Source organism: Callospermophilus lateralis, chromosome 5 (assembly GCF_048772815.1).
Source record: "Callospermophilus lateralis isolate mCalLat2 chromosome 5, mCalLat2.hap1, whole genome shotgun sequence".
Taxonomy (NCBI): domain Eukaryota; kingdom Metazoa; phylum Chordata; class Mammalia; order Rodentia; family Sciuridae; genus Callospermophilus; species Callospermophilus lateralis.
This window is the reverse complement of record NC_135309.1, coordinates 71,943,866-71,966,542: the sequence shown is the minus strand read 5'-3', so window position 1 is coordinate 71,966,542 and position 22,677 is coordinate 71,943,866. Positions and strand designations below refer to the sequence as shown.

Sequence of the window (22,677 nt, the reverse complement as noted above, 5' to 3'; positions counted from 1 at the left end):
ATAGCTTATAAAATTTATATGTCTCTTTCGTGTGACATTTCCAATGTACATGATTAGAAATATATATGGCAACTTTGCTCCTAACAGTCCTTCTGGAATCAAGTTTATTTCTAAGTAACTGTTCCAACATTCCCTTTGGGAATGTCATAACCTGCATGACTGTCACTACCATATATGTGTTCTATAGCTAGCTTGGAGGGAAGAGGCACATCCAGATCTGGAAGTGAAAAGAAATTATGCTCACAATCCATATGTGAGAGAGTTCACTCGGCCATACCAAATACAAGAGATGCTGGGACAGGTATCTAGTGGTCATGTGTACATTTCTATTACTACAGAAGAAAAGAAGTACAAATTTTAGCAGAAATCCACAGTGATCACCGTCTTAAATCCAATAGGCAGTTTTAATACTTGCCTTTCTCTTGATTTTTCCAAAGCATTTGCTACTGCTTACTCTTCCTCATTTTCTTGCTTTTATTTTCACGATGGAACTCTGGGCCCTCCCTGTCAATTAAGATACTTCTTTTCGGGGCTGGGGATGTGGCTCAAGCGGTAGCGTGCTCGCCTGGCATGCATGCGGCCCGGGTTCAATTCTCAGCACCACATACAAACAAAGATGTTGTGTATGCCGATAACTAAAAGATAAATATTAAAATTCTCTCTCTCTCTCTCCCTCTCTCTTTAAAAAAAAAGATACTTCTTTTCTTCTCTCCTCTAAATTAAGGGATTTCTCAGAGTGCTGAGTGAAGCTCTTTTTTTCTTACTTGACAATTTTAACACTTGACACTTTGCTTGGTTATCCTAGAACTCTCCATATACAGTCATCCGGGTAACTGTGAGAGAAAGGTTTTTTAATTCTATGGACATCAAAATCAACAAATACTAAAGTTTTTATAAAATAGAGCAGTATTTGCATATAACCTATTCACATCCCTTTGTATACTTTAAATCATTGTTAGATTATAATACAATATAAATGCTGTAAAAATAGTTATTATACTATATTGTTTAGGGAATAATTCTGGGGTAGAAATCTGTACACAAATGAAATATTTGGTTTAGATTTTAATTATTTTGTCTTATTTTATTTTGGGGTGCTGAAATTCAACCCTGGATTGCACTGTGCATTTAAAGCACATGTCTTTCCACTGAGTTGAACCCCAATCCAATATTTTAATTAATTTAACACTTAACCAGCACATATGATTAATGTGTAAATGTTAACTCTTTATATCCCTATGATAATCCTAGGGCACTAATAAATACTATTAGTGACCTGTTTTATACATAAGAAAACAGAAAGTTGGCCCATGTTTGCATAGAGTGAGTGGCACAAGCAGAATTCTAATGCTGACACTATGGTCCTATGCAGTTCCCATGGTACATAAATACATATCCCTTCTATATATTTCTATATTATAATTAACCTGCATCATTGTAACACATTTTAATTACTGCCAGTTTTTAGCCTTTGAGCTCCATAGAAACAAAAGTTATCTTATTTGTACATGATCTTACATGTTAAATGTAAAAGTTCAGAATCTTATACTTCCATGCCTTGGGCATGTAATAAATTTTGTGTGATCTTTTTCCTGATATATATGAAAAAAACTAATATGCTACTAACTATAATTGACTGAACTTAGCAAATAGTGACAAGAATTGCACACAGTGTATATTTGTAACTATTTAAGATGTTACCTGAATAAAAATATTATTTCTTCAGTTCAGGACATTTTAAGAGATTCATGTATCAAGCATTCAAAGCAGTGATAATTTAATGCAGAATATGAATCTTGTTTGGATTATGATTCAAACCAAAAACAAAAGACATTTTGGTGAGAACTGGGGGAAATCAGAGTCCAAGTATAAATTATATCAAAGAATTACTGCTAAATATTTTTATTGTGATAGGGATGTTATAATAATATTTTAAAAGGCCTTTTCTGTTATAGATACTTAATGAAGTATTTGAAAGGAAAAATATGTGATATATGGGATTGGTTTTTGAATACTCCAGATGTATTCACAAATTTCTTTTTCAAAGAGGAAATTTTCTCAATGGAAAAAAATTCTAGAGACACATGGTGGCGCTACAGGATAAGATGAAAACAATACACAGCTAGCACTGTGGGCTCCATTATTTAGGAGACAGAGACCATCGAACCCACTCAGAGGTATTGAAGCAGCTTCACTTACAGAACTGCTGGAAGGCTATATATTTTCCAGGGGTATTCCTATTGAAATATCAGTGCTTTGGCTTCCAAAATTAGGACTGAACTTAATATTATTCCACACAAAAAAAGATTGCCTGAAGGAATCATGGGGATCAGAGGGGCATGCACTCTACGGAAAAGGCAAGTCCTGGTTTTCTTTGTTTTGCTGGGATTGTCATGGGCAGATACTGAATCCACACGCTATTTTGTGGCAGAGGAAACAGAAATTGGCTCTTTTGTGACTAATTTGGCAAGAGACCTAGGGTTAGAGGTAGAGGAGATGTCCTCACGGGAGGCTCGGGTAGTGTCTGATGATAACGAAAAGCATTTGTACCTTGATTTGAGGACGGGAGATTTACTCTTAAATAAGAAACTGGATAGAGAAGAGCTGTGTGGCTCTACTGAGCCCTGTGTGCTGCATTTTCAAGTGGTATTAGAAAACCCCTTACAGTTTTTTCGGGCTGAACTGCATGTCAGAGATATAAATGATCACTCCCCTACATTTCTGGACAAGGAAATACTGATTAAAATATCAGAAAGTGCTACTATTGGATCCACATTCTTAATAGAAAGTGCTCAGGATTTGGATGTAGGAAGCAACAGTCTCCAAAACTACACAATTAGCCCAAATTCTCATTTCTACATTAAAATTCAAGACAATGAAGATGGAAAGATATATCCAGAACTGGTGCTAGATAGAGCATTAGACCATGAGGAGGCACCTGAGCTTACATTGACACTCACAGCACTGGATGGTGGATCTCCACCCAGGTCTGGGACAACTTTGGTTCTCATCAAAGTTTTGGACATCAATGATAATGCCCCTGAGTTTGTCCAAAGTCTCTATGAAGTGCAGGTCCAGGAGGATACACCCATTGGCTCCTGGATTATCACCATCTCTGCTAAGGATTTAGATACAGGAAATTATGGGAAAATATGGTACACATTTTTCCACGCTTCAGAAGATATTCGTAAAACCTTTGAAATCAACTCAATATCTGGGGAAGTTAATTTGAGATCACATCTGGATTTTGAAATAATACAGTCCTATTCTATAAATATTCAGGCAACAGATGGTGGAGGTCTCTCTGAAAAATGCACGCTTCTAGTTAAAGTATTAGATATAAATGACAACCCACCAGAAATAACCATTTCATCAATTACAAACACAATACCAGAGAATGCATCAGAGACCCTCGTGGCTCTTTTTAGTGTCCGAGATCAAGACTCTGGGGAAAATGGAAGGATCCTTTGCTCTATTCAAGATGACCTCCCTTTTATCTTGAAACCCACCTTCAAAAACTTTTTCACTCTAGTTTCTGAAAAAGCACTGGACAGAGAGAGCAGAGCCAAGTACAACATCACCATCACGGTCACAGACTTGGGGACACCAAGGCTGAAAACTGAGTACAGCATAACCATCCTCATCTCCGACGTCAATGACAACGCTCCTGCCTTCACACAAGTGTCCTACACCCTGATGGTCCGCGAGAACAACCAACCCGCCCTGCAAATAGGCAGTGTCAGCGCCACAGACAGAGACTCAGGCACCAATGCCCAGATCACCTACTCGCTGCTGCCAAACCAGGACACGCACCTGCCCCTCGCCTCGCTGATCTCCATCAACGCGGACAATGGGCAGCTGTTCGCGCTGAGGGCGCTGGACTTCGAGGCCCTGCAGGCGTTCCAGTTCCACGTGGGTGCCACAGACCAAGGCTCGCCTGCGCTCAGCAGCCAGGCGCTGGTGCGCGTGGTGGTGCTGGACGACAATGACAACTCGCCCTTTGTGTTGTACCCAATGCAGAACGCCTCTGCGCCCTGCACCGAGCTGGTACCCAGGGCGGCAGAGCAGGGCTACCTGGTCACCAAGGTGGTGGCAGTGGACGGAGACTCGGGCCAGAACGCCTGGCTGTCATACCAGCTGCTCAAGGCCACCGAGCCAGGGCTGTTTGGCGTGTGGGCGCACAATGGCGAGGTGCGCACTGCCAGGCTGCTGAGCGAGCGCGACGCGGCCAGGCACAGGCTGGTGGTGCTGGTCAAGGACAATGGCGAGCCTCCGCTGTCTGCCAGCGTCACGCTGCACGTGCTGCTGGTGGATGGCTTCTCCCAGCCCTACCTGTCGCTCCCGGAAGTGGCGCCCGAGCGCGCGCAGGGGGACTCGCTCACAGTCTACTTGGTCATCGCCTTGGCCTCTGTGTCATCGCTCTTCCTCTTCTCTGTGCTGGTGTTCGTGGCGGTGAGGCTGTGCAGGAGGCACAGGGCGGCGCCACTGGGTGTGTATTCGGTGCCTGAAGGCCATTTTCCTGGCCACCTGGTGGATGTCAGTGGCACCGGGACACTGTCTCAAAGCTACCAGTATGAAGTGTGTCTGATGAGAGGTAATGGGATAAGTGAGTTCAGTTTCCTGAAGCCAAATATCCCCAATCCTGAAGTACATGATATTGGCAGGAATGTAGGAGAAAAAGAGAACTTTGCGAATAGCTTTGGATTCAATGGTCAATAAAAAAATTTAAAAAAAAAAAGATTATTTAGAAATTTTAATCTTTTGTTGTAGTAAGCAAAATTTAGATACTTTTATTTCTGCAAATATTTTAATTCCCAATTTGTAATAGATTTTAGGTTGCACTCTATTTGCATGCATTATTATTTATCATGCTCTTCTGAAGGTTACTTTAAAAAACTTTTTAGTCTCTATAATGATATTAGAATATAGTCTGCTCTTTGTAAAAAATATGTGATTTCAATCTTGATACTGGGAATTGATCTCAGGGTCACTCAACCACTGAGCAACATCCCCAGCCCTATTTTGTATTTTATTTAGAAACACAATCTCATTGAGTTGCTTAGTGCCTTGTTTTTGCTAAGGCTGGCTTTGAACTTGTGATCCTCCTGCCTCAGTCTCTCAAGCCACTGGGATTACAAGCACATGCCACAATGCGTTTTAATGAAGTTATTTTTAATTTGTTGTCATGGTGTATACTAAGCAATAAAACACTCTTAATCATTTGGAGATGTAAACTAAAATATTGATAGCAAATGTCATGGGACTGGGAATGTACCTAAGTGGTATAGTGCATATGTTCCTGAGGCCTGGAGCTTGATTCCCAGCTCCCACCCCCTGACAAAAGGGTAAATGTCACAATATGTGTAAATTGTTTCTGTACACCTTCAAGATACCAATAAAGCAAAAAACTAAAAAATGTTGAATATGAGTTGAAGGTATATTGAATTACTGGTCTCTAAAATTTTCATCATAAATGGTAAAAAGATGTCTCTCTCTCCAAATTCAGTACTAGAGAACTTTTAAAAGATATATTGTTTGTCAAGAACCCATTTTAAGCTTGGCTTCATGTTGTACAATTGTAATCTCAGCGACTATAGAGGCTGAGGCAGGAAGATCACAATTTCAAGGGCAGCTTCTACAATTTAGGGAAACCCTATCTCATAAGAATTGGGGGTATAGGTCAATGGTATAGTGCCCCAGGTTCAACTCCCAGTACCATGGGAGATTAATTTTAGGTGAAGTGATCACATTAAATATTAATGATGTTTTAAGTAATTTTTCCTTTTTGTTGTTGATGATGCTTTTGTGGAAGAGTATCTTAAAATATTCTGAACTTTCATATTGCTATCTTGTTTAAATGCACCAAGTTTACTAGCTTAATATTGTTTTATTTTGTCATTACTAAAACATAAAATAGTTTGAAGTCTCACCCTGAATAAAATAATCTTAATCAGAATAATACAAGACGAAACTTCTGAAGAAATCAGAATGAAGATTTAAACTGTTAAAGATTACCTGGGTTTTCTTTCCTAATCATTATTAAGAGTAAATATAGAGGTTGGGCACATATCTTAGTGGTAGAGTGTTTGCATAGCAGGTGAGAGGCCCTGGGTTCAATTCCCAGCATGAAAAACAATAAAAAAGTAAATATCACTAATGCTGTGTGGCCTTTTCAAGTATCCACAAGAAGCAATAAATCTGTATTTATGATTTATAGATGCCTCATTGTTTTTAAAAATTATAATGACTCAAACCTGTAAGAGGGAAGCTCAATAAAGGATTATAGGTAGAAATGTTGATAACTAGAAAATAGCATACATATAGTGCTAGTGTGCATATACATTTCTGTAACTGTGTTCATAAAATGAAGTATCATGAATTAAATGATGTAGTAAAATGGAATTTCACTTGCCATTGTGAAATAGGTGAAAGCTATGATTTCCTTAAGAATCTCATTCTCCCTCTGCTTCATGAAATTTCAATTGATTTTTAGTGTTTTTACAGGAATATATATTAGTTGTATAGATGTATGAAAGTTGTATGAATTTCATTTAACTTGGTATTTAAACAATAAAATTCTGAAAATTATTGGGCCCTCCTAATCCCTCAGAGTCATAAGAATTAAAACTATGCTTATGAAAGCCACCTAGTAAGTCCAATAATAAACGCTGATGAAAGGAAGAAGCATTGAGGGGTTGGAGATATGGCTCAGGGGTAAAGTGCTTGCTTAGCACTAAAAGAATGGAAGAAGCCCAGTGTGGTGTCACTGGCGTGTTATCCCAGTGACTCAGAAGTCAGAGGCAGGAGAACCTAAATTTAGAGACCTGTCTTAGCAATTTAGAGAAGTCCTAAGCAACTTAGCAAGATCCTGTCTCAAAATAAAAAGTAAAAATGGTTGGGGAAAGAAGGAGAATATAAGGAAGAGAATAAGAAGTTAGAAAAAAGTGAAATGGAAAGAGAAGTAAGAGTAGTGTATCTTTACCCCCCACCAATATCCAATTAAAAATGAATTTTAAAACCCAGGTATTAGTCTAACAAAGAAGAAAAATAGACTTTAATTTAAAAATGAATGGTTTAAATAAAATAGTAAATGAAATAATTATCTGAATATTTGAAATGACAACAACCTGATAAGGATATCTGTTCTCCACAAAATGTTTATAAATTCAATGAAATTTTTTAAAAAATCCATGAAAAATAAGTAAGGATAAATTGTTCCTAATATTGATGTGGAAAAAGTGCATTCTTCTTGCATTAAGAACAAAGAATGTTTAAAAAGAAAATAGGAGAATGCCTTATTTTGTAGCTATTAGGATATGTGAAAAATATAAAATAAATAAATACATTTGAATGATTCAGGAACAGACTCAGAGATTACTAGATAGAATAAGATCCTTCTATATAAAAAAACCTTGGTCATACTAGGTGAGGTGTCAAAATCACAAAGGAGGGGTGAGAAAATAGTTATTACTTAGCAAATGTTCTTGGGAAAACTGGATCATTATATAAAGAAACAAAATTCCTATCTCTTGTCATATGTAAATAAACTCCATATATATCCAAGAAGTGAATTTGAAATATTTTAATAGGAAAACTGAAATAAATAGAAGTAAAATATCTTCATAACCTTATAATTGGTTTAGATTTTTTACAAAGCTTTAAAGTAAAAACAATAAAAATGCAAATTAATTAATATTACCATCTCAAAACTAAAGGATAGCACAATTGAGAAGGATTAATACTTAGGTTATTCAAATAAATCAGCAAAGTGCCAAAACTCAGAAGAGCCAATAGGATGTTTGAAAATCAGCAAAGTGCCAAAACTCAGAAGAGCCAATAGGATGTTTTAAAGAGGACAAGTGGGAGAGGAAATTTGAAAAGGAGGAAAATAAAATCAGAAAGTACTTGAAATAATGCTTAACCTTGTTAATTCTTGAAACATGCATTAATGTAAGACATGGATTTAAATCTATTGTCAAGATGAAAATTTAATGATATAGTGTGTATTAATCAGAAATTACAGGTAAAGACTACTTATAGAACTTCCTATTACATTTAGTGAAATTTAGCATGTTCATTCCCTGATTCTACAATTCTACTTTGGGAAATATAAGCCAGAAACTATTTTTCAGCTTTACAATATGATATATATATATATATATATATATATATATATATATATATATATATGTGTGTGTGTGTGTGTGTGTGTGTGTGTGTGTGTGTGTGTGTGCGCTCATCTTTTAGAAGCAAAGAATAGGAATCCATCCATATATGTATCCATCAGAAAAGCAATCCATAAATAAAATGTGGAACATGATTCTGAAGGATCATTATGCAGTAATCAAAAACAGTGAGTTAAATGTACATAGAAGTATATAGACAAATCCCAGATGTTTTTAAAGAAAAAAAAAGAATGGTGGGGGAATATACATTGTTGGTGAAACTGCAGGTTAATACTACTATTTTGGAAAGTAATATGTACATATTGATGTTTATAGCAGCACAGTTCACAATAGCCAATCCTAGGTGTCCCTTAATAGATGATTGAATAAAGAATATGTGTGTATGTACACAATGGCTGCATTTTAATCAGCCATAAAGAAGAATACAAGTATGTCATTTGTTGGCAAATGGATAGAACTCTATTACATCAAGATAATAGAAATAAGCCAGACTCAAAAGGTTGCCACAGTCCGGCTGCAGCAAAATATCTGGGGGGTGACGAATGACTTGTGTACCTTGATACAGCAGGAATGGGAGCCGTTAATTGTAGGACAGGAGTGGTATTTATACATTTTACACAGCCTATCTAATTAGCATAAAATAGATACAGCAGTCAACCAATAAGGAATTTCCACACTTAATGGCTCGCTTTTGTTACTTCACAAACCACTCCCTCGGGCATTTTGCCAGGCACCATGCAGACTTGTTTACAGACTCTAACATTTCTTGGCAAAATACCAGGTGCCATCCTGACTTGTTTACAGACCTTAACAAAAGGTCAAAGGTCAAATGCTTTCTTTTATATGTGGAATCTAGGAAAAAATAGGAATTAAAAGTGGGGGGTTCTTATGAAAAATAGAACAGAGAACAGTGAAGTAGAGGAAGGATAACAATGAGGAAGAAGGAGGAATGGGAAAGGGGAGGAATAGCAGAATGAAATTAACCGAAGTATGTCATGTGCATGTATGAATATATCACAATGAATTACACTTTTATGTGTAACTATAATACACCAGTTAAAATATAGAAAAGGACTGGGAATAGTACAATGATACAAATATATCCATATTGTATTCAATATCTTATACTGATAGACATTTACAAGTATAGAGAAGCGCATATTGGAAGAAGAGAAGAAAATGGATATAGGAAAGAATATATAAGGGATAATAAGGATATATATATATATATATATATATATATATATATATATATATATATATATATATATGAATGAATCACGTGGGGATAAGATACATGTATTTGAGGGAAGCAGGCTTACAGAGAGAAATGGAAACTAATAACAATGTAAATAATAGAATTTGTTTCTCCCAAGAGATAGTTTAACTGGATTGCATCCTTATACAGTGGATTTTGTATTGATCAGTTGAGGTTGATTAAAAACATGTATTATTTCTCTAGGCCTTCAAAAAAAAACAATTGCTCATAAAGCTAAAAGTTTACTTGTAATTTTGAAATGTAGTAATATCCCTGAGACTTTACCTTTTTGATATAAGGATGGAATAATTTATGTAGGTCAATGTTTTCACTGAAAACAATTAGCTATTAAGACACTAATATATTATCAAATGAATGTTAATGTTAAACCCCCAGAGAGACAAAAGAGCACAAAAATTACTTTTTCCCTGGGAAAGTTTGGAATCCTGGAAAATTTAAAACCCCATTCCCATGGTTTATATGAGAAGAAAAATCAAAGCCTAACAAAGTGAGAAGTTTATAAAAGACACTCCCATTAATAAGCATGGATCCCTAATAGCTATACCTAGAAGGTCAGAGTAAGCTGGAAGTGGGTGAGCCTTTGTGTGAAATTTTGCCTTGAACTTTGTTTTGAGCCTTAAACTCGATTTGAGACCATCAACAAGTAGTGCTCTAAGGTCTTGATAGACTCAAATACAGATCTTCTGTGAAAGAAGATTTATTCATCTTAAGCTTCAAGTTTCTAATCTTCTTAACTTGAACATAGTTAAAGACAACTAAAAAACAAGAAACAAGACACCATGAGTGAGAGCCATCAGGTAAAAAAAGAACACAGACAAAAACTTATAAGCACTTTAAATGTTATAATTATCAAATAGTCTATAATACTTGGCCATTTTGATTGAAATGAAAGTTAAATTTGAAGATGTGCAGAGATCAAGTAGTTCTAAAACATGACAGATTTGAACAGAATCAAATAGAACTGAAAAATACCAATCAAAATTTAAAATGGAATAAAATATTTAAAAGTTAGATATAACAAAATAATTAGTGATGTGAAAGATAGGTGACACTATAATCCATCCAACAAGCATCTTAGAAAGTAAATAAAATGAAAAGAGACTAGAAATGTAGGACAGAACAAAAAGGTTTAACATATATTTAACCAGACCCCAGAGTTAGCGATGAGAAAGATTGTATCAGAACCAATATTTGAAGAAATAATGACTGGGAAATTTCCAGAATTGATGAATACATCAATAAACAAACCAAGACACTTAAATAAACCTAACAGGATAAATTAAAAAGCTATCCATGCCTAGAAATATTATAGTAAAATTTCAGAAATCTTTCTTTAAAGAGCCATAAAAAAGGACATTTATCATTCAAACCAATGACAGACTGATCTCTATGCTCTAACAGTAGCAATGGAAATTAAAATGTGCTGAAATTAGTAAACTATACTACCTAAACTGACTTTGTGTGTAAGACATCAATAATGAAATCAAATCAACTTGACACAGTTGAGTTTTAAATTCGTCAAGACCATAGAAATTAGACAAATGAAAATTAGAACTACACTGAGATTCCGTCCCACTCCAGTCAGAAGTTATCAAGAATACAAGCAACAATACATGTTGGGGAGGATGTGAGGAAAAAGTTCTGCTGATACATTGCTGGAGGGAAGGCAAATTGCTGCAACCACTATGGAAAGCAGTATGGAGATTCCTCAGAAAACATGGAATGAAAGCACCATTGACCCAGTTACCTCACTCCTTGGTATATACCCAGAGGACTTTAAATCAGCATACTATAGTGACACAGCCACATCAATGTGTATAGCAGCTCAATTCATAATAGCTAAGCTATGCAAACAACCTAGGTACCCTTCAACAGAAGAATAAATAAATAAATTTATACAAACACAATGGAATATTACTCAGCCACAAAGAAGAATGAAATTATGGCATTTGCTGGCAAATGGATGGAACTTATTTCACTTATCACACTAAGTGAAATAAGCCAATCCCCCAGAAAACCAAAGGCCAAATGTTCTCTCTGATAGGTAGATACTAACACACAATAAGCAGGGAAGGAAGAATAGAAGTTCATTGGATTAGACAAAGGGGAATGAAGGTAAAGGATGGGGGATGGGAATAGGAAAGACAGTAGAATGGACATAAGTTTCCTGTGATGATATATGAATACATGACCAGTGAAACTCCATATCATGTACAACTATAAGACTGGAATCCTATTTAAAATAAGTTATACTCCATGTATGTATGATATGTCAAAATATACTCTACTGTCTTGTATATCTAAAAAGATTATTTTTTAAAAGACCATAGGAAAGAAGCATTATAAAGACATTTTATCTCTCAAATATAACGTCTTACAATTTTCCTCTTTGCCCATCCCTTGCCACAATTCTGAATTGAAGAGCTGCCTTTTTTTTTTCAGTACTGGGGATTGAACTTAGCACTTCTCAAGCATGCTAGGCAAGTGTTCTACCACTGAGCTATGCTCAGTCTGAGCTGCATAATTTATGAAACCAAAATTTGTAATTTATTGCCCTTCTTGAAGGACCTCCTCAGTCACCATTTATACCAATAAGTCCCAAATTTGTCTCTGAACCTCCAACCTCTTTCCTTAACTTCGTTTATATGATGGAAAATCACTTAAATAACTATTGATTCTCTATGGACACCTCAAAGTCAACAGATTTCAAATTAAAATTTTCTTTTCTTCAAACTAAAATTATCTTGTCCACCTCAATATGCCTATTCCCCTTCTCCTCTTTCTGTGTTTACTATTTCAGATAAATAACACTAAAAACCACTCAGTTCTCTAAGCTTGAAAACAAAGTATATTTATTTTACTCCTTCCGATCTCACTTTTTGTACATGTAATCTAACACCACATCTCCCATTATTTCATCATTCTAATACAATTGCAGTGTTACATTTCTGGTTGAGACCAAAGTCACCTCTTACCTATATTATTGCAACCAATTCTAATCAGTCTTTATTCTTTTGATCAGCCTCAATCTCTTTCTAATTTTCTGTCAACTCCGAAACAAGATGAACTTTTTAAAAAAATTAACCTATGCTTATGTCACTTTTCTGTTTGGAACCCTTTAAAAATCTTGCATTTGCACTTAGTGTTATCTCCAAATGCTTTAACATGCTTTACAGACTCTTATCTTTCTAATTTCAATTCTTGCCATTTTTTCATCTTGCTCTATGCCTCAGTCATATTGATCTTATCTCTCTTCTTCCAAAACACCTTTCTCATTTTGGATTTGCATACTCATGTTTTTAGTTTGACTGGAAATTTTTATCCCAAACCAAATTTTTGTTTGTATTACTACTACTCAGTTTTTATGTATCAATTTAGAATATACTTCTCCAGAAAAAAATCTTTTCAGTACTTCTAAATTTTGGTTAGGGCATCCTGATCTATCCTCTTAGAGTAGCATGAACTTTCCTTATCTGGCAGGCATTGTGCTCTATTTTAAATATATGATAATTTTTCTGTCTCTTTCATAGCAGAAACTGTGTCTGGTTACCATTCTATTCCTAACACTTATAGTTATGCCTAGCACAAAGTATATGCTCAATAATTATCTACTGAATAAATTATGAATAGATAAATAAAATATTTAGAATTGTTTCTCTGGAAATGCTGGGTCTACAAAATGATGTTTTACAACTAAACTGGGGTCTTGTTTTTTTTTTTCAAATTTTAATGTTGCCGTGATGTGGATGTAGATTATCTTACTTTATTTACTGTTGAGCATTTGATTTTCTACCTTGCCAGGTTAAGTCTTCAATGGTGTATCCCCAAGTAAATGGTACCATTTACCTGGTCTAAAATTCCCACCCTACCCCCAAACAACTACTCACATATGCTAGGTTCACTTTCAAGTGCATAGCATCTTTCTTGCTGTCTTTCTGGAGTATTTGCTAATAACTAGAGAAAACCTCTAAATTCCTATTTCCAGTTTTCCTGAGAACCTCTTACTTGCTAAGTCAATTGCATGCAAGGGTCCTCTTTACTATCTTTATTGTCTTCACAAAGAGATCATAACTTAAAGTTGACGAAGGGACTACATCTTAAATATGATTTTATATCTACCACTGTTCCAGCAAATTATGGTTTTATTGTGTAAATGACTCAATGATAACAGGATCATATGTCATAAAGAACACAACTCTGATAGGAAAATATAATTTAAATTAAGAAACACATAGTTAATATTTCATCTAGAACTTATTTGACTTTGTCTAAAACCTGAAAATCTGCAGAGTTACATGGTGGCGCTGCAGGATAAGATGCAGAAATTTTCATAGGAGCAGATGCTCTGGTTTCCCTTAACTAGTGAAACTGAGAGTGCTGGAGAAAACAGGAGAAAGGCGGCTTTTCAAAGTAAGACAGGGCAACAACATCCTCTAGACAGGATTGCAAAATATAGATTGTCTAAAGTCCAGGATATAGGAGCAACTCCCAGAGCTGCTAGAGATTGAGTTGAAACGTTTCCACAGAAAGGAGTTCAACTAAGAAGCCATGGATCTGCAAGAGAGAATTGCTCAGCAGATAAGGCAAGTGCTGCTTTCCTTTGTTTTGCTGGGAGGGTCTTTGGTGTGTTCTGAGACCTGGAGATATTCTGTGGCAGAGGAAATGGAGATTGGCTCCTTCGTAGCCAATGTAATAAAAGATATGGATTCCAGTGTGGAAGATCTGGCTGCACGGAGGGCCAGAGTCATCTTTGATGACTATAAACCTTACTTGAGGTTGGAACAGCAGACTGGAAACTTGGTCTTAAATGAGCAACTGGACCGGGAGGCACTTTGTGATATCACTGAGCCCTGTATATTGCATTTCCAGGTGTTATTTGAAAATCCTTTGCAATTTTTTCGGGCTGAGCTTTTGATCAAAGACATAAATGATCACACTCCCATGTTCCTAGATGAACACATACTTCTAAAAATATCTGAAGGTACTACACCAGGAACTTCATTTCAAATGGATAGTGCTCAGGACTTAGATGTAGGAAGGAATGGTGTTCAAACCTATACAGTAAGCCCCAATCCTTACTTCCACCTTAACATACAAGAGAGTGTTGAGGGCAGAAAATACCCAGAGCTGGTAATTGACCAATCTCTGGATCGGGAAAAGGAGCCTGAAATTATTTTAACTTTAACAGCCTTAGATGGAGGATCCCCACCAAGGTCTGGGACGTCACTGATTCAAGTTGCTGTCCTTGATATCAATGATAATGCTCCAGAGTTTGAGAGACCAGTCTATGAGGTGCAGGTCCCAGAGAACAGCCCTGTGGGCTCCTTGATAATCACAGTGTCTGCTACAGATTTAGATGCAGGAATAAATGGAGAACTATCTTATTCATTTTCTCATATTGCTAGAGATGTGCGGAAAACATTTGAAATCCACCCGATTTCTGGTAACATCCATTTGAAAACAATTCTTGATTTTGAGATTATTCAGTCTTATACAATAAATATTCAGGCCATTGATGGTGGGGGTCTTTCTGGAAAATCAGTCATTATAGTTCAGGTTGTAGACGTGAATGACAACCCACCAGAAATAGCCATGACATCTCTTACTAGCCTCATACCAGAAAACTCTTCACCAGAGATGGTGGTCGCTGTTTTCAGTATCCGGGACAAAGACTCTGGGGACAATGGGAGGATGATTTGCTCAATTCAAGACAACCTCCCCTTTCTCTTGAAGCCTACTTTCAAGAATTTCTACACTCTGGTAACAGAGCACCCCCTGGACAGAGAGATAAGAATGGAATATAATCTCACCATCACGATCACGGATTTAGGAACACCCAGATTGAAAACCACACACAACATAACAGTAGTGGTCTCCGACGTCAACGACAACGCCCCTACCTTCTCCCAAACGTCCTATACTCTGCTGGTGAGAGAAAACAACAGCCCTGCCCTGCAAATAGGCAGTGTCAGCGCCACAGACAGAGACTCAGGCACCAACGCCCAGATCACCTACTCGCTTCTGCCAACCCAGGACTCGCACCTGCCCCTCGCCTCGCTGGTCTCCATCAACGCAGACAATGGGCAGCTGTTCGCGCTGAGGGCGCTGGACTTCGAGGCCCTGCAGGCGTTCGAGTTCCGCGTGGGCGCCACAGACCAAGGCTCGCCTGCGCTCAGCAGTCAGGCGCTGGTGCGCGTGGTGGTGCTGGACGACAATGACAACTCGCCCTTTGTGCTGTACCCAATGCAGAACGCCTCTGCGCCCTGCACGGAGCTGGTGCCCAGGGCGGCAGAACAGGGCTACCTGGTCACCAAGGTGGTGGCGGTGGACAAAGACTCGGGCCAGAACGCCTGGCTGTCATACCAGCTGCTCAAGGCCACGGAGCCCGGGCTGTTTGGAGTGTGGGCGCACAATGGCGAGGTGCGCACCACCAGGCTGCTGAGCGAGCGCGACGCGGCCAGGCACAGGCTGGTGGTGCTGGTCAAGGACAATGGCGAGCCTCCGCTGTCTGCCAGCGTCACGCTGCACGTGCTGTTGGTGGATGGCTTCTCCCAGCCCTACCTGCCGCTACCGGAAGTGGCGCCCGAGCGCGCGCAGGGGGACTCGCTCACTGTCTACTTGGTCATCGCCTTGGCGTCGGTGTCGTCTCTCTTCCTCTTCTCTGTGCTGGTGTTCGTGGCCGTGAGGCTGTGCAGGAGGAGCAAGGCGGCGCCTCTGGGTGTGTATTCGGTGACTGAGGGCCACTTTCCCGGACACTTGATGGATGTCAGCAGCACTGGGACCCTGTCTCAGAGCTACCAGTATGAGGTTTGTCTAAAGGAAGGCTCAGGGACTAGCGACTTCAAGTTTCTGCAGTCTATTAATCGCAATCATCAAGGAACTGTGAATGACACGGAGTAAAATTCTAGCTTTGCAAATTGTTTTGGATAATTAGTGACTGTTGGTTTTCAGATCATTCGGGATACAGGTTAATTTCTTTCTAAGTATAATAGATCTCCATTATATTTTGGGTTCATATAATATTTTCTAATGTTTTTCATTGGTTTTTCTAGTTAATAAGAAATTTTTCTCTAATGTAGTCTCATTATTTCCTTCTCTTTTATCATTTTTACTTGATGGTGACAATAAAATTTCAACTTTACTCATTACTGAAAAGTTGCAGATATCTCTTCTATCAACTTTTTTTTAAAGTATTAGTTATGGAACCCATGGGTGCTTTAACATTGAGGGACATCCCCAGCGCCTTTTTATTTTTTATTTTGTGACCAGATTTTTCTAATTTGCTTATGGCCTTGCTAAATTGCTGAAGCTGGCCTGGAACATGTGATCTTTCTGCCTCAGCCTCTGGAGCTGCTGGGCATGAGCCACTGTGCTCAGCTTATTTATCAGCATTTCAACATCAAATAGTACTGATTTGAATATGATGCCAGCCCCATTATATTTCATTGTTGTCTAGTAATTTTTTCTAAATTTGATGATTTGAAGACAAGCATAATATAATGAATGGTTAGTATTTCCTGTTTATCTGATAATATGCTTTCCTGTGTAGCATATTTAAATGGAGAAATATCTGTAAAAATGCATGGTTTTATTTTATAGTAGGATTACATCAACTTAAAGTCTTTCCTACTCTTTATATCAACTTTCAGAATATAATTATCAGATTTTCTCAAGCATTGCAAGTGATATTATGTTTGGCTAAATATGTGAAAGAAATACAGAAAGTCAATCCTCTGAGAGACAAGAAGGAAGGAGATATCCAAAAAATAACTTTGGTGTAGATTTTCCTGTTGTAGATGTTTCATTTCCTTCCAATAAGTTTTGTCTCCTGGGATTATTAAAAATAAATTTTCTGGGCTGGGAATATAGCTCAGTTGGTAGAGTGTTTGCCTTGCATGTATGAGGTCCTGGGTTCAATCCCCTGTATCACAAAATAAAATAAAATAACTTTCTTTTAAGATAGCTAAGTGAGGCTTTTTTCTTGTTTAAAAGCATGTTTAGATATTCTTGCATATACTGGTGAATTAGAGCTTACTATTAATTTGAGATTTTATTATGACTTTTAAAAAGTATTTATCTTTTAGTTATAGATGGACACAATATCTTTATTTTAGTTTTATGTGGTGCTGAGGATCTAGCCCAGTGCCTCACGTATTGTAGGCAAGTGCTCTACCTCTGAGCCACAGCCCCAGCCCTTTATTATGGCTTTTTCTATTAACAATATCATTTGCCATCAAAAGGGTTGTACACTATTAATAGTGTGGAAGAGTCATGTACAAGTTTTGCTAAAATATATAATTTGAGAAGAATTGAAGGATATTTCCAATGTATTTCCCAATTGTTTAATAGAAATTCTTAGAAAATTCTGATATATAAGATAGAGCTTTTGAATATCATTAGTATCATAATAGTGTTTGTGTGAAATGCTGTTGACAATGTAAAATGTGTATCTAAAAGAGGTGTATACCTTATTTGTAAGATATTCATAACCTTATTGTTAAGATATTCATAACCTTATTGTTAAAAATAAATAATATATTTCTTTTTGCAGTGTATCTCTTGGGTTAGAAAGAGCCAAAGTATTTTATCATTCAATGGAAAGACATTTCATATCACTGTGAATTATTTCAAGTTATTTTAAATGCTTGATGTATCAAAAATAGATACTTGGGAATACTCTGTCTTATTTAATAGAGCTTATCTAACAACTGGGATCCCAGAAAAAGAAGAGATGTCTTTAGTAGGGGAAGAATCCATCTATCAGAATTTTAAAATAAGTGTGATTTATCCACTGGTCCATTTGACAAATATTTATGGAGCATCTACTATGAGCCAGGGATTATTTGGGGGGTGCAGAATGAACAAAACAAAGTTCTAGTATTCATGGATGACATAGGAAAGAAATAAATATGTACATCCGTGCTATGACAAATGATAAATGTTAGTAAGAAAAAACAGGGCAAGAGATGTAAAAATACCTTCATATGCATTTTCCTATGACTGAAAAATTTACTGGCCAGTATTATGGTTCTTACTGGCTGAGCTACATCAAGCATTTGAAAGTAAATCGAGGGCAAAGCATGTTGCTGATACTTTTTTAAAAATCACATGGCTATGTGTCCTTAATTTTACAAGATGAATGATCATTATGCCTTCTTTCACTTCTCAGTTTTCCTCAGAGCACTCCTATCCAGAATATTGGTTTAGAAGGGCAGGGGCATGTCTGGATTGTTTACTGATGTATTTTCAGAATCAGGGACACAGATATCAATAATACTTCTTTGAAGAAATAAAAAATTATAATTGCATGATTTAGTTATTACATATTCTCCCCAATTTCCAAACTTCTAAAAGTTAGATAAAGACATTGTAGCAATTCATTTCCAAGCAAAAATAACGCATGGTGGCGCTGCAGGCTAATGCTTTAAAAGAAAGAAACGCCAATAAATGCTAGGAACTCTACTTCAGATCCCCAGTTAAAAAAGAAAAGCCGGTAAGCAGAGCCGGACCAGTAAGTCTCCCGAGAATGCTGCTTACCTACCTTTCCAGACAGGTTATCAACTAAAAGATCGACCAGTGTCTCAGTTCCATTGCTCCATAAGGTTCTTGTAAAGGTGTGTGCAGAAGTAAAGATGGAGTCCGGAAGGGTGCGCAAACAAAGGCAAGTTCTGATTCTCTTTCTCTTATCCGGAGTGGCTCAGGCAGGCTGGGGACTCCGACGCTATTTTGTGATGGAGGAAACTGAGAGCGGCTCTTTTGTGGCTGACCTGGCCAAGGATCTAGAACTAGGAATGGGGGAGCTAGCTGCGCGGGGAGCCCGGGTGGCCTCTGAGGATAAAGAACCACGTTTGCAGCTGGATCTGCAGACCGGGAAGTTGATATTAAATGAAAAATTAGACCGGGAGCAGCTTTGCGGCCCCACCGAGCCCTGTGTAATGCATTTCCAAGTGTTACTGAATAAACCTCTGGAGGTATTTCGAGCTGAGCTCCTGGTGGGAGACATAAATGATCATTCTCCTGAGTTTTCTGAAAGAGAAATGATCCTAAGAATCCTAGAGAATAGCCCTCCTGGTACTGTTTTTCCTCTGAAGAAAGCTCAGGACTTGGACGTGGGCAACAACAACGTTCAAAACTACAATATTGGTTCCAACTCTCATTTCCATATTTCCACAATCAAACGGGGAGATGGTCGGAAATACCCGGAGTTGGTGCTGGACAAAGAGCTAGATCACGAGGAGCAGTCTGAGTTCAGATTAACCCTGACAGCGCTGGATGGCGGCTCTCCACCACGATCTGGCACCACTCAGATTCGTGTCCTGGTCTTGGATGTCAATGACAATGCCCCTCAGTTTGAGCAGATACTCTATGAGGTGCAGGTCCCAGAGAACAGCCCTATAGGTTCCCTAGTTGTCAAGGTCTCTGCTAGGGATTTAGATGCTGGAGCAAATGGACAGATAACATACTCGCTTTTTTATAGTTCCCAAGAGATAGGAAAAACTTTTGAGCTAAATAGCCTTTCAGGAGAAATTCGACTAATTAAAATGCTAGATTTTGAAACCATATCTTCATACGAACTAGATATAGAGGCATCTGATGGGGGAGGACTTTCTGGGAAATGCTCTGTTTCTATCAAAGTGTTGGATGTTAATGACAACTCCCCAGAACTATCTATCTCATCATTTACCAGCCCTATTCCTGAAAATTCCCCTGAGACAGAAGTGGGTCTGTTTAGGACTCGGGACCGAGACTCTGGGGAAAATGGAAGGACGGTTTGCTCCATCCAAGATGATGTTCCATTCACGCTGAAACCTTCAGTTGAGAACTTCTACAGGCTGGTAACAGAAGGAGCTCTGGATAGAGAGACAAGAGCCCAGTATAATGTCACTATTACTGTCACTGACTTGGGGACACCAAGGCTGAAAACCGAGCACAGCGTAATAATCCTCGTCTCCGACGTTAACGACAATACCCCTGCTTTCACGCAAACGTCATACACGCTGTTGGTGCGTGAGAACAACCAGCCAGCCCTGCACATAGGCAGTGTCAGCGCCACAGACAGAGACTCAGGCACCAATGCCCAGATCACCTACTCACTGCTGCCAAACCAGGACCCGCACCTGCCCCTCGCCTCGCTGGTCTCCATCAACGCGGACAATGGGCAGCTGTTCGCATTGAGGGCGTTGGACTTCGAGGCCCTGCAGTCATTCGAGTTCCGAGTAGGCGCCACAGACCAAGGTTCGCCCGCGCTCAGCAGCCAGGCGCTGGTGCGCGTGGTGGTGCTGGACGACAATGACAACTCGCCCTTCGTGCTGTACCCAATGCAGAACGCCTCTGCACCCTGCACGGAGCTGGTGCCCAGGGCGGCAGAGCAGGGCTATCTGGTCACCAAGGTGGTGGCGGTGGATGGAGACTCAGGCCAGAACGCCTGGCTGTCATACCAGCTGCTCAAGGCCACGGAGCCAGGGCTGTTTGGCGTGTGGGCGCACAATGGCGAGGTGCGCACCACCAGGCTGCTGAGCGAGCGCGACGCGGCCAGGCACAGGCTGGTGGTGCTGGTCAAGGACAATGGCGAGCCTCCGCTGTCTGCCAGCGTCACGCTGCACGTGCTGCTGGTGGATGGCTTCTCCCAGCCCTACCTGCCGCTACCGGAAGTGGCGCCCGAGCGCGCGCAGGGGGACTCGCTCACTGTCTACTTGGTCATCGCCTTGGCGTCGGTGTCGTCTCTCTTCCTCTTCTCTGTGCTGGTGTTCGTGGCGGTGAGGCTGTGCAGGAGGCGCAGGGCGGCGCCGCTGGGTGTATATTCGGTGCCTGAGGGCCACTTTCCTGGCCACCTGGTGGATGTCAGCGGCACAGGGACCCTGTCTCAGAGCTACCAGTATGAGGTGTGCCTGAAAGGAGACACTGAGAGTAAGGAGTTCAGATTCTTGAAGCCTATATTCCCTAATATTATGACACAGGACTCTGGAAGAAAATTAGAGGATATTCCAACCCTCCAGAATAATTTAGGTATTTGAAATTTATCTGCTGGTTACATTAATTTTGCCTCTTTTACTTTTCATTTTCCTTTTTAACTTCATAGTGATGTTTAATTCTACTATTTTTCTTTTTTTTTCTAGTAGTCTTTAGAATTGCTATTTTTAATTTTGTTGTCCTGTTTGCTGTATAATTATTTTCGAATTTTTCTATTTTGAGTAAATAGTTTATATCAGGAAACTTTCTATTTCTGATTAAATTTTTATTACTTATTCCCAAAGGATCATATATGAATGTGAACCAGTTCTAATAATTCTAACTCAAAATTTAAAGATACGTTTCCCACTATATGATACTACATGAAAATGAATAATTCCTTTTATCATACTTTATTTTAAAATCTGGAAGTCTTTTGATTTTTATTATTTACACAGCTATAACTTTTCAATTACCCTATTTCTATTTGGAATGTAATTGGTTTATGTTCATTAATATCCATTTTCTTCCCAAGCTTCCTGTTTTTATTTTTATTGTCAAATAGGCAGCCATATGGGTAATTTCAAATTACTTATTTCAATTTTACGTTTGCAATCATTAGACTTTCACTGTAAAATACATGTCAGTTCATAAAACACAGCTGTATCACCCATTCTTTCTCATATAGATTAATGCAGAAAAGACTTATAGGCTCAACTCTAACTGGAGTTATGATCCTGATAAAATTACTTAACAGGTGTATTTATATATAGATTGGCTATATTTAAGGTGTTCTAAATATATTTTTCATTGTGAGATGGGCATGAGCTTTTAAGGATTAGGGATGAAATGTAATGACTTAGATTTGGTGTGTCCCCCAAAATCTCACATGTGAGACAAAGCAAGAAGGTTCAGAGGTGAAATGGTTAGGTTATGAGAGTTATAACCTAATCAGTCAATTAATCCACTAATGTGGATTGATTGGGTGATAGCTATAGGCAGGTAGTTTGGGACTGGAGGAGACAGGTCACTGGGGGCATGCCTTTGGAGTTTATATTTTGTCCCTGGTGAGCAGAGCTTTCTCAGCTTTCTTATTGTCATGTCCTGATCTGCTTTCCTCCACCATGAGCATGCCATGATGTTCTAACTCACCTTTGACCCAGAATTATGAAGATGGCCAGTTATAGACTGAAATCTCTAAATCCATGAGCCCCATATTAACTTCTCTAAGTTGTTCTTGTCAGGTTTTTTGGTTACTATGAT

General features: G+C 38.5%; 3 protein-coding genes across 4 annotated transcripts; all 3 read left to right on the top strand.

The window, feature by feature from the left end:
• The first annotated feature begins 1,807 nt into the window (after positions 1–1,807).
• Positions 1,808–4,805, top strand: LOC143399809 (protocadherin beta-14-like). 2 transcript variants are annotated; one of them, XM_076856834.2, is made up of 2 exons: positions 1,808–1,832; positions 2,351–4,805. In XM_076856834.2, the coding sequence occupies exons 1-2, from the start codon at positions 1,808–1,810 to the stop codon at positions 4,717–4,719; spliced, it is 2,394 nt and encodes a 797-aa protein (XP_076712949.2). In that variant the 3' UTR covers positions 4,720–4,805. The 2 variants fall into 2 exon arrangements, with proteins under 2 accessions (XP_076712949.2, XP_076712948.2); XM_076856833.2 differs by lacking the exon at positions 1,808–1,832 and having other exon boundaries at positions 2,173–4,805.
• A 9,208-nt stretch (positions 4,806–14,013) lies between these two features.
• On the top strand, positions 14,014–16,392 carry LOC143399240 (protocadherin beta-18-like). Its single transcript, XM_076855956.2, has one exon. It carries the CDS (start codon positions 14,014–14,016, stop codon positions 16,363–16,365), a length of 2,352 nt encoding a protein of 783 aa, XP_076712071.2. The 3' UTR covers positions 16,366–16,392.
• Positions 16,393–19,001: 2,609 nt separating this feature from the next.
• Positions 19,002–21,479, top strand: LOC143399239 (protocadherin beta-15-like). Its single transcript, XM_076855955.2, has one exon. The coding sequence runs from the start codon at positions 19,098–19,100 to the stop codon at positions 21,477–21,479; it is 2,382 nt and encodes a 793-aa protein (XP_076712070.2). The 5' UTR covers positions 19,002–19,097.
• The last annotated feature ends 1,198 nt before the right edge of the window (positions 21,480–22,677 follow it).

What these genes read in the sequence shown, in the direction of transcription:
- LOC143399239 (XM_076855955.2), top strand. Translation starts at nt 19,098, where the DNA reads ATGGAGTCCGGAAGGGTGCGCAAACAAAGGCAAGTTCTGATTCTCTTT.
- LOC143399809 (XM_076856833.2), top strand. Translation starts at nt 2,323, where the DNA reads ATGGGGATCAGAGGGGCATGCACTCTACGGAAAAGGCAAGTCCTGGTT.
- LOC143399240 (XM_076855956.2), top strand. Translation starts at nt 14,014, where the DNA reads ATGGATCTGCAAGAGAGAATTGCTCAGCAGATAAGGCAAGTGCTGCTT.